Source organism: Gracilinanus agilis, chromosome 3 (assembly GCF_016433145.1).
Source record: "Gracilinanus agilis isolate LMUSP501 chromosome 3, AgileGrace, whole genome shotgun sequence".
In the NCBI taxonomy this organism is placed as follows: Eukaryota; Metazoa; Chordata; class Mammalia; order Didelphimorphia; family Didelphidae; genus Gracilinanus; species Gracilinanus agilis.
In genome coordinates this window covers 96,846,755-96,858,515 of record NC_058132.1, presented here as the reverse complement: position 1 = coordinate 96,858,515, position 11,761 = coordinate 96,846,755, and the positions used below count along the sequence as shown (strand labels likewise).

General features: G+C 43.2%; 1 protein-coding gene across 1 annotated transcript in view; it reads left to right on the top strand.

The window, feature by feature from the left end:
- Nucleotides 1-10,878, top strand: part of GDPD5 (glycerophosphodiester phosphodiesterase domain containing 5) — a 93,259-nt gene extending 82,381 nt beyond the window's left edge. The window contains exons 14-15 of the mRNA XM_044668922.1: nt 4,090-4,202; nt 9,963-10,878. Of these exons, the coding sequence (XP_044524857.1) occupies nt 4,090-4,202; nt 9,963-10,081 (232 nt within the window). The 3' untranslated portion in view covers nt 10,082-10,878. The remainder of the gene's footprint in view (nt 1-4,089; nt 4,203-9,962) is intronic.
- The last annotated feature ends 883 nt before the right edge of the window (nt 10,879-11,761 follow it).

Genomic DNA, 11,761 nt, shown 5'->3' with positions numbered 1-11,761 from the left:
CACACCTCTTAATCCTCTGCTGTATGCTTATAACACTGTTTCTCTCTCCCTATCTGTCTGTCTGTCTCTCTCTCTCTCTCTCTCTCTCTTCTCCCCCCCCCCCCCTTGATGTACATTAGTTTCTGCTTGCCACACTCTCTGCTTCTCTTTCTGGTGATGATCATAGGTTTCTTCCTCTCTCTTTCCTCCCACCTATGCTGTCCTATAATTCTCCCTCCCTCTCTGTCCTGGTTATAAAATGAATAGTTTGCAAAACTCCTCTCCCCCTCCCCGCCCCCAATCCTCCTTAACCTTACCTCCTCTTCTGAGGAGACTTTGGGTCCTGATCCCAGTTCTCCCACTAACTTGTTATGTGACTGTGGGCAAGTCACTTCTCTCCTGGGCCTCAGTTTGCCCATTTGCCAAATGAGGAGGTTGCCCTGGATCATCTCAGAGATGCCTTCCAGCCCTGGTATTCCAGGAATCTGTGGCTGGGTTGGCACAGCTTCAGGGTCCTTTCTGTCTCCATTCCTTTTCCTATTCCTTCCCAGTTTACTGCCCAGCAGGAAAGGCTTCTTGACATCTGACTTGCATCTTCTATGGTGTTGTCCCAGCCCTTCTTGATTGCCCTGTCCTCCGAGGACAGATAGGAGGGAAGCTCTGGCTCCCATCCCGAGCTATGGCTCTTCTGGGCAGACCTCTCATAGTACCAGTGGCTCTTTACCTGGGTACTTCAATTTGGTATTAATAGAATCTCTTTTTAAACACGTCAGAGAAGCTGACATTTAAAGGGATCCTAGTTGGAAAAAAAAAAAGACTCACTTTCATAAAATACTGTCACTAATTCTTTTTGTGTATCATTCCAGATTTTCATATGTTGGGGTCACTTGAGATGGAGCCCACTGGGGTATTCTTATTAATACCCCTCCAGTGCAGATTTGTACCCATTTTCTTGCCAGAACTAGCCTTCAGCCCATTTCTGAGGATTATTAATTAATAATTATTAATAATTATAGAATAATAAATAATGTTTTGTTTAAATATATTTATATAAATTTTTTACTTAAAATTTTAAAATATTTTTGAATTTTTATTTCTAAAATAAAATGATAATAAAATAATAAATATTAATTAATAAAATAATTCTATAGATTTGGGGAAGAAGTGAGGCCTATCCCTGTTCCCTACCCTAGTAAGCCTTTAAGTGGGAGAAGAACCCTGACATCCTCTGTGTCCCCATGACAGGGCATTCTGCACCCCCTGCCCCCCCAGCAGAAAATGGAACCAAAAGCATCACTGATCATTTCTTCCTTTCCCTTCTCTGTCCCTTACTCATATGTGTGCCCCCTCTTGAAACCCTTCCCCCTACCCAATCTCTCCTTCTAGCTCTTCTTCCATTATTTCTCTAGTCTTTGGCTAATTAGTTTCCCTTGGCCATCAGAGGAACACCCTCAGTATGGCTGATTTAATGTGTTGGGCCATAATCCTGAGCAGTTTGGGACTGTCATGTTGTTTTGAGTGAAAAAGAGGGCGAGGAGCATTGGCTCCTGGGTGATGAGCTCCAGTTCCCTTTCACTCTTCTGCCCACTTTGCTCATGGAGATCAATCCAGAAAAAAATCTCCTCCCTTTCCCCCACCCTTCTGTCCTTCCTTCTTTCCCTTACTTTCTTGTTCTCTAGCCATTACAAGTAGATTATATCACACACCCCTGTTACTGTAGACCCCTGTGCTGGCAGACTCCCTATTATAGTAGCCCCCACCCCTGCAAAGCTCTTAGAATAGACTCCTGTGGTAGTGAACCCCTAGTATAACAGCCCTTTATGGAAGCAGTAAGCCTCTTTTATAGCCAGCTCTAGATACAGCAGACCTCCCTGCAGGGTAGAGCAGACTTCCTCTGACAGGAGGCCCTTGTTTTAGTGGGTCCTTCTTATAGAAGACCCCATGGACTGTCAACCCCTATTAAAGCAGAGCTATTTTAGCAGACTCCTGTTACAGCCTATTCCTTGTCTTAGAGGCTTTGCTAGACTTTTCTAATAGCACGCCTCTGTTATAGTAGGCCCTTGTTGTGTAGTGGACAGCAAATCTCCATTATTCCAGAGACTCCTTAGTCCAGATCACCAGGTTTTACAAGGCCCCTGTTTCTGGTTGATAATTGTTCTAATAGATGTTATCTATACCAGATCTGTTAGCAGCAATGCCTTGTGCCCTCCAGTGATGTTGTAATGGGTCCCCTTTAATAAAGAGAATAAATTTTTTAAAATAAAATTTTTAATAAATAAAAAAATTGTTAAAATTAATCCCTGACACAGTAGGCCTCTTGTACAGTGGCACACCTGTGTCCTGGCCGACACCTCAGTAATTATGACTCCTGTGGCAGCACATTCCAATAATATAGATCTTTTAATAGCAGGCCCTTATAGAGGCCTCTATTGTAGGAGGCAGCTGGAATAGTGATCTGTTATAGCAGGGTCCTCTTATAATACACCTTTCAAATGTATAATAGGTGCTTCTTCATAGCTAGCATTTCTTATGCCAGGCTAATACATATAGGAAACCACTGTAGCAATCTGTATTATAACAGGTTCTTCTTAAACTAGGCCCTTATTATAGCAGACCACTGTAGTATTGATGGCCCCTCTTATACCTTTTAGATATATAACAAGTCCTTCTTAATAGCTAACGTTTCTTATATTAGACTCCTATTATATAGCAAGTCACTTTAATAGTGATTTCTCTTATAATAGGTTCTTATTATAGCAGGCCACTGTAGTATTAATCTCTGGTATAGAAGGCCACTCTTACAGTATACCTTTCAAATATATAATAGGCCCTTCTTCATAGCTAGCATTTCTTATGCCAGGCCATGATATACAGGGAACTATTATAATAGTGATCTCTGTTGTAACAGATCCTTCTTAAACTAGGCCCTTATTATAGTGGGCCACTGTATTATCAGTCTCTGGTATAGAAGGCCCCTCTTATTAGTATACTTTCAAATACATAACAGGCCCTTCTTAATAGCTAGCGTTTCTTATATTAGGCCTATAGCAAGTCTTGTAATAGTGATTTCTATTATAATAGGCCCTTGTTATAGCAGGCCACTGCAATATTAATCTCTGGTATAGAAGACCCCTCTTATAGTATACTTTTAAATATATAACAGCATACTTTTAAATATATAAGTACTTATATATATATATGTATAAATATATATATATAATATATAATAGCTGGCATTTCTTATAGTAGACCCCTATTAGATAGAAAGTCACTATAATAGTGATTTCTATTATAACAGGCCCTTCTTAAACTAAGCCCTTATTATAGCAGGCCACTCTAGTATTAATCTCTAGAATAGTAGGCTCCCTTATAGTACACCTTTCAAAAATACAAGTACTTCTTAGTAACTAGCATTTCTTATATTAGTTCTTATTATATAGCAAGCCACTGTAAGAGTAATTTCTATTGTAGCAGACCCTTCTAATAAATACTGGGCCTCTATCATGATAAGTCCCCTATAAATAGTACTTCCATTATAGCAGACCACTCTTATAATGAACCCCTAAAATAAAAGACCAGTGTTCATGATTAGATCCTCTGGAATCATGGCCTGTTATAGCAGACCCCTCACAATGGTAGGGAGATAAGCATTTACCATATGCAAACATTTACCATTTGTCAGGGAGTGAGAAGAGTGCCTTAAAGAGCTCGGAACTAGGGAGCAGGACACTTAGGTGTTGGACTGGGCTGTGCTACTCTGTGACCTTGCTCAAGGCCCTTTCTGAGCCTCAGGTTTTCTCGGGACCTCTTAGGACTCTTCTGGCTCTGCATTCTATGTTCTAAGATGTCTTCTAACTGACAGAACTGGATCCATGACTCTTAGCTCCCCCTGCTTTTTGGAACACCCACCTCCAAAGGGATTCCTGAAGTTTATGGTCTCTTTCTTGGAAGAGGAGGAAACAGCCAGAGGCTCAGCCCTGTGATCAGGCTTCCTGAACCTGACCCTAACTGGCTCTTACTGTGCAGGCAGGGCCAGCTGGCTCAGGGCTCAGGCCCGGCCACCCAGGACAGTCAGGCCTGACCCTCAACCTTCTTCCCACCCCATCCCAGGTGGCGATTGGGCAACATCCGGACCTACAACCCAGAACAGATCATGCTCAGTGCTGCTGTGCGTAGGACCAGCCGTGACGTGAAGATCATGAAAGAGAAGTTGATCTTTTCAGGTGAGCCACAGTATCATTACTCTGAACCCACACTGGGAGGGCTTTGGGAAAGATCCAGCTGGAGGAGGGAGAGGAAAGGTGTCCTAAGAGAGGGAATCCCCTTAAATCGAGGGGCTCTTAACTATTTTTGTGTCATGAACGTCTTTGGCAGACTTGAGAAAAAACCTATGACCCTTTCTCAGAATTATGTTTTTAGGTGCATCAAATAAAATATATACCATTACAAAGGAAATTTAATAATATTGAAATGTTTGAATCTTTTCACATTCACAGACCCCAGGTTAGGAATGCCTACTAGAGGGGGCAGCTAGGTGACTCCTTTGAAGAAATGAGATTGTGGGGTTCAAATGTGACCTCAGACATTTCCTTGCTATGTGATCCTAGAGACGTCACTTAACCCCCATTTTCCAGCCCTTACTGCTCTTCTGCCTTAGAACCAACATACAGTATTATTTCTAAGATGGAAGGGCTTAGTGGGGGGAAAAAAGAATTTCTATCATAAAAAATGTCTCTCTACAGTTCCTCCCTAGTCCCTACCCTACAACATAGATAGATATGTCCTAGCCAATGGACTTTACCAAGGGAAAGTGGTAGGAATGTGTGCTTATGGGCTTATCTCTCTGAATATCCTGTCCTTTATGTGGCCCTCAGTAGGACACATACCCTGAGTCATACTTCTTCAGCAGGGAGAGGTTTGTGCTATTCACAAAGAAATCAAAATCAATCTTTCCCATTTCTGAGACACAGATTTGTGGAAACAAGAGGGCTTGCAACTGGCTCCAACAGACATGACTGATCCATGCTGTAAATTCAACCAACATTTATCATCCTTAGGGCTAGCCAGCATTATAATGAGAAAGGGGAGTGAGCTTGCCCTCAGAAGACCCCAGCTCCAGCCCAGATTGAGACACTGACTCGTTGTTTGGGTGTCCTTGGCCAAAATCACTTCCCCTGTATAAATCAGTTTCCCCTTCTGTAAAATGAGTGTTGGAATAGTTGTCCTCTCAGGTTCCTCCCATTTCTCACCCTCCTTAACTTGTGTGCTACATCCTATTTTCTATATTCTCTTCTAGCTCAAATATTTTACATTCTGCATTCACAGAATCACTGAATCTCAGATCTAGAAGGGGCTACAGAAGGCATCTAGTCCAACCCTTGCCCGAATCATGAATCCTGTCTTTAATATTCCCCCCAAATCCTTCATGCTGCCTCTCCATAATAACTCCTGGGGAGGGGTCCATAGGACAACTCTCCATTAGAAAGTGTTTTCCTTACTTGAATTGAAATTTGGCTTCATCCCACTGAGCAGAGTTCTGGCCTCTCAGCCCAAGCAGAGCAGGTCCAGCTCTTCTTTGATCGGACAACCCTGAATGTATTGGAGACTGCTCTAGCCTTATCACCTCCACACCAAACATCCTCAGATCCTTAAACTCATTCCCATATGGCATGGTTTCAAGTCCTTTCTGTGTCTTGTCTCCCTTCTCTGGACACCCCTCAGTTCTATAATATTAGGGATTCCATTTTGCTTTTATCCACCATATTTTTGATGTTAAGTCTCAAAGTCACCCAAGTTTGGAGAAGTCAACTTAAAGACTGTCACAAAAATATCCCTTTTCCTTCTCCTCTCAATGTCTCCTGACTGTCTCCCAATCCCCTTTGGGCAACTTTCACCCTCACTTCATTGGGTCCAGATCGCCTCCTCCAATGAGAAAAACCAGGTGTCTTAACCCTTTTGTTTTCTTCCAACTGTTTCTTTTTTAAACCCTTACCTTCCATCTTGGAATCAATACTATGTACTGCTTCCAAGGCAGAAGAGTCATAGGGCTAGGCAATGGGGGTTCAGCAACTTGCCTGTAGTCACAGCTAAGAAGTATCTGAGGTCAGATTTGAACCCAAAATCTCATCTCTAGGCCTGTCCACTGAACCACACACCTGCTCCCCCTACCCCCCACAATTGTTTATTAACTGGGTAAAATCCAAAGTTCTGGGTTCTTGGCTATCAAGAACCCTGAACCCAGTTTGTTTCGCACCCATATACATTGCTAAATAAACCATTTGTCTGGGTGCTACTCAGTTTTATTATTATTTAACTGTTTAACAGTTTGTCAGTGTCAGAGTGTTCAGAGTAGCCTAAAGAAACCGAAGACTTTGTTGTGAGGCAAATGTAGGAAAGTGGGTGGATATTGAGTTCCCTTTTGGTGTTAAAGCTTTCCTTGTTACTAATCCTTATATTCATATCTGTTAAATATAAATAAATAGTTTTTTCTATAAATATTTTCTTTATTATTATTATTTTTTTTTTAAATAACCCTTACCTTCCATCTTGGAGTCAATACTGTGTATTGGCTCCAAGGGCAGGCAATGGGGGTCAAGTGACTTGCCCAGGGTCACATAGCTGGGAAGTGTCTGAGGCCAGATTTGAACCTAGGACCTCCCATCTCTAGGCCTGACTCTCAATCCACTGAGCTACCCAGATGCCCCCTAAATATTCAGTCTTCAAGAAGTCATATACTAGCCTAGTGAGGGGGAGTCACGTCAGACTTTCCTTCAAGGAGGAGAGCTGAAAGATACTTTATAATCAGCAAGCAAAGTATTTTGCCACAGCGTCCTCCTCAATAACAATAAATCCTCAATAAATTGTGCGTCGGCTATGGAGGATGGGGGATTTGGAGGAGAGGGAAAGACCATGAAATATGTAACTATGGGAAAATATTTAAAATTTAAATTAAAAAAAATCAGAAACATCATTGATAATCCCAATACTTCACTAGAGACAGAAGGTTCTGGGTTCAAATCTGGAAAACATTTCCTAATTATGTGAACCACTCCTCACTGTCTTCTCTCTAGATATGAAGGGTTCTTTACCTTTTTAGTGTCATGGACCCTTTGAGCCGTTTGGGGAGACCGATCCACCCTTTTCAGAATCATAGTACCTACTAAGTGCCAGGCTCTGCACGAAGTACTTTACAAGTAGTGTCTCATTTGATCGTCACAACAACTCTGTGAAGTAGATGCTATTATTTTCATTTTACAGTTGAGGAGACTGAGGCAAACCGAGGTTAAATAGCTGACCAGGGGCACACAGCTAGGAAGTATCTAAGGCTGGATTTGGACTCGAGTCTTCATGATTCCGGGCCTGACACTAATGTCCATTGTACCACCAGCTTCCTCAAAAATATTAACGGTGGGACAGCTGTGTGGTTCAGTAGACAGAGTGCTAGGCTTGGAGTCAGGAAGACTGGCAGTCTAAATTTGTTCTTGCCCGTTTCTCTCTCCTTTCATAACTATTGCTGACATTTACAGAGTGTTTTAAGTTTTTTTGTAAAGCTATTTTATTTTTACCAATTCCACGTAATAACAAATTTCCACATAAGTTTTCTGAAGTTATAGGATCCAAATTGTCTCCCTCCCCCTTCTCAGCACTGCAAGCAATTCCATCTGGATTATACATGCATTATCATGCATGGTTTACGTTTCACAGAGCATTTTTAAAAATTTTTATCCTTTGAACTGCATGAAACTCTATGAGGTAGATATGACAAGTATTATTCCCGTTTTATAGGTGAGAAAATTAACTATCAGAGAGGCTAAGTGATTCACCGTCCCGGTGGAGTTTAAACCCTGGATCCTCAGAGACTCCAAGATCAGCATTCTTTTCAGTATATCAGTCGTACCCAGAGCCCCCTACCATGTTCCTACCAGCTCCGCCATCTTCTGTTCAGAGAACCCTCCAGTGTTGTCGTTCTCCATTCTGAGGTCCCTGTCAACGCCCACATTCACCGCTCTAAGAAACCTTTCACCCCCGGCAGTCTACATTCTGCCATTTTGGATCCTGAGACTTTAAGCCCCACAGACCGTCCTAGCAAGCCCCCAGGCCGGGGCTCTCTCATTCTTTCCCACTAGATGGCACTATAAACCACATCCCCAGACCTCCTCTCTTCCCCTTTGCCTGGTGATGAATGAAACTATTTCAGCAGTGCAGAAAGCTGTGCTGACTCACATCCCAGCAGCCCAAGTGACTGGCAGGAGGATGGTGGTCAGGAAGCCATCTGCCCTGATTCCTTCATTCTGGCCCCAGACTCAGCCCTGAGCAAACGCAGTCCTAGACCAGATAAGAGATGGAGGATCACTCCATGCAAACTCATCTTCCTCCTGGGATCACAATTCCATTGATACGAATGTTTAATTAAAAAGTATTGGATCCCATCTGAACTTGCTTTGTGACCCCTCTAGGGTGTCTCTGCACAAAATCAGCTAAAAGTGTCTTGAAACAGAAAATTGTCTTTCCTAAATCCTTACTTTTCTTCTTAGAATCAATACTATGTTATTAGTTCCAAGGCAGAAGACCAATAAGGGCTAGGCAAGGGGGTTAAGTGACTTGCCGAGGGTCACACAGCTAGGAAGTGCCTGAGGCCAGATTTGAACCCAGGACCTGGTGTTCCATCCACTGAGCCACACAGCTACCTCCAATAGAACTATTCTTAATCTATTGCATCTAGGGAGAGTTGGGCAACACCAGGTTGCAGAGAAGTCTCCATTTCAATATCCCTCCCTCAAAGTGGAACACTTGCCCCTCAGGAACTGAAGGAGACGACTCTCTTCACTGTCATCCCCAGAGTCCTGAGCATTCCTGTTCCCTTTACCAGTGTCTCCTGTCCCCTTGACAAAGAGGGGACTAGCACAAAGACAAAGTCAAATGGGGCTTCTGTTTAAAATTTAAATTAAAAAAATCAATAACATCATTTATAATCCCAATACTTCACGAGAGATAGAAGGTTCTGGGTTCAAATCTGGGAAACACTTCCTAATTATGTGAACTACCCTAGATATCAGAACTACCCTGGATGGGGTCCAACCAGGGCTGACAAGAGTGATTTCCTCACTGTCTTCTCTCTAGATATGAAGGGTTCTTTACCTTTTTAGTGTCATGGACCCCAGACAAAGAAGGAAGACCAGTTTTCTCCTACCCCAACCTATTAATTCAATCCATTCAAGAAACATTTCCTCACCTATTTTATGCAGAGTGCAATGCCGGATAGGGGGTGCACAAGTTACAACATTTATTAAGCACCTACTATGTATTGAGAGATGATAGAAAAATAAAAGATTAAGTCCTCATCCTCGGGGAGTTCACAGTCTAGTAGGTGGGATAAGACCCGGGAACAGATAACTGTTACACAAACAAATAAGAATATGGTAACTACATAAGAGGAGTACAAAATGTCAAATTAAAAGGAAAAATAATGAGGGCAGGGGGAGGGTGGGGATCAGGGAGGCTTCATGGAGGAAGGGGCATCAGAATCGCATTGCATCTTGGAGAATAAACAGGCTGCCAGATGTATAGTTAGAGAATTTTGTACCTTTTGAACTACATTCCCCAGAATTCCGTTCTATATTACCCAGCATCCTTTTCCCCTCCATTTACTTGTGTGCTTATTACATTGTTTATAAGTTCTGAAACTCTTCCCTCTCTCTCTTCTTTTGTGACGAGGCTGGGTTAGCTCGCTTTTTTTACTTTAGTTATTATTAATAAACTTTATGAAATAGAATACTTAGTTATTGTATATTAATTTTAATCTTTAAACAGAAGATAGAGAGATTATTTTTCTATTTCCCCCAGGACCTAATACAAACTCACCGGTTATTCAGTCCTTCCCCCAGAGCCCCGGTATCGTGTCCCTGTCCCTTCTCCTCCATGGCCCTGATGCCTCCCTTTCACGAACACTTATATTAATGACCCTTTGCCTTTCTAACTGCCAGAAATCAGCGACGGCGTAGAGAACACGGATGATCTCTCCATGTGTTCCGAGAATGGCTTTTCCAATGACGTCCTCGCCTCCGTGGAGCCCAAGACTCGCCCTGGCAGAGGAGGACGCTAACTCTGAAAGATCCAGCGGCCCCGGCCCGCTCCTACCCTTCCAGCCAAGCACGGGAAGGGCCCCTGGGCCCCGTGGCCTGGCCTGTAAATATGTAGAAAGCCCTCTGAGAGCTGGTGGTAAATGTAAGAAGCTGGGGTGCCAGGCAGAGGCCAGCAGAGGGTACCCCACGCAGGTCCCCAGATCGGCCCCAGTGGTGAGCTCAGTGGGACACGGTTGTTGGGACGCCTTCCCCGTCTCCCTCAGCTCTGCCCTCTCCCCCACCAACCCTGTTAGGGCCCTCTCTGGCCAATCACCTCTTCCCTGTGTGTGTTCTGGATGGTCAGGAAGGAGAGCTGAGCCGTCCTTGGCCCTGTTGGGAGGTGCTTGATACCAGTCCTGCTGGGAGGAGGAGAGACCGCAGCAGTCCCAGAGCCCAGCTGCTATGAAGATGGGGGCGGAGGGACTGAAGGGGCCAAGTGCCCCCTGTGAGCTCCCCTTGGGGGAAGCTAAGAGGAAACCCCAGACAGGAGCCAACTCTTCTCTCTCCATACCCAAGGCAGAGATGTTGCCAAGCTCCGCTCTGCCAACACAAGGGAACTACAGTACAAGAGAGTCCAGTGGTTAGGGCTATCTGGGACTCTTCCAAACCACCGAGGGGACCGTATGTGTGTGAGATGTCTATCTGTGCGCATGAATGAAATTCAAAAAAATTTTTTTTTAATGTGGCCTACAAGGGCAATGGGCCCCGCTCTGGTGAGCCCCAAGACAGCTCCTGTCACCGTGTAAATATTAAAGCACAAGTGACGTCACTTCCTGAAGAATGTCTTTATTTTGCAAGAAAAGAAATGTCCTGTTTCTTGTGTTCTCAACCCGTCCTATGGCTAGCAGCAGAGGGCTGCCGGTGTGGTGGAGGTGGAAACGGGAATGTTTAGCCTGGTAAAGGGAAGGCTTGTGGGGATGGATACTAGTTAACATTTATAGGGTGATTTAAGATTTGAAAAGCACTTCACAAATTCTAATTTCATTTTTTCTACCATCCTGGGAGGTAGGCGCTATAATTATCCCCATTTTACAGTAAGGCAACTGAGGTTGGCTGGGGTTGTGACTTGCCCAGGGTCATCAGTGTCCGAGGTACAATTTGAATACAGGTTTTCCTAACTCTGAGTCCTGCACATCCACTGAGCCAGCCAGCTGCCTCTATAATTCTTAGCTCACATTTCTTTAGTAATCAATGAATCAATCAGCAAGATTTTGTTAAATGCCTACTATGTGCCAGGCACTGGGAATGTGAAGACAAAGTCCTGTCCTCAAGAAGCTTACATTCTGAAGGGAGACGGCATTTATAAGTTTAGGCAGAATTTACATGAAATGAATACAGAGTAGTTTGAGAAAAGGGTAATACATATAAAACCCAGTGGAATTACTTGTTGGCTATGGGAGAAGGGGAGGGAAAGAATATGAATCCTGTAACCATGGGAAAATCCTCTAAATTAATTAAATAAGTTTTGGGGGAAGATAAATAAATGCATGAACAAATAGGCAGATAAATAAATAGATGATTGAACAAATAGATAAATAAGCAAATGAATGAATAAGTAAATGAATGAATGAATAAAAGAGAAAAAAGAAAAGAGTATTAGCAACTGGGATGGAGAAAGAGATCAGGAAAGATTTCATGTAGGAGGTGATCCTTGAACACTA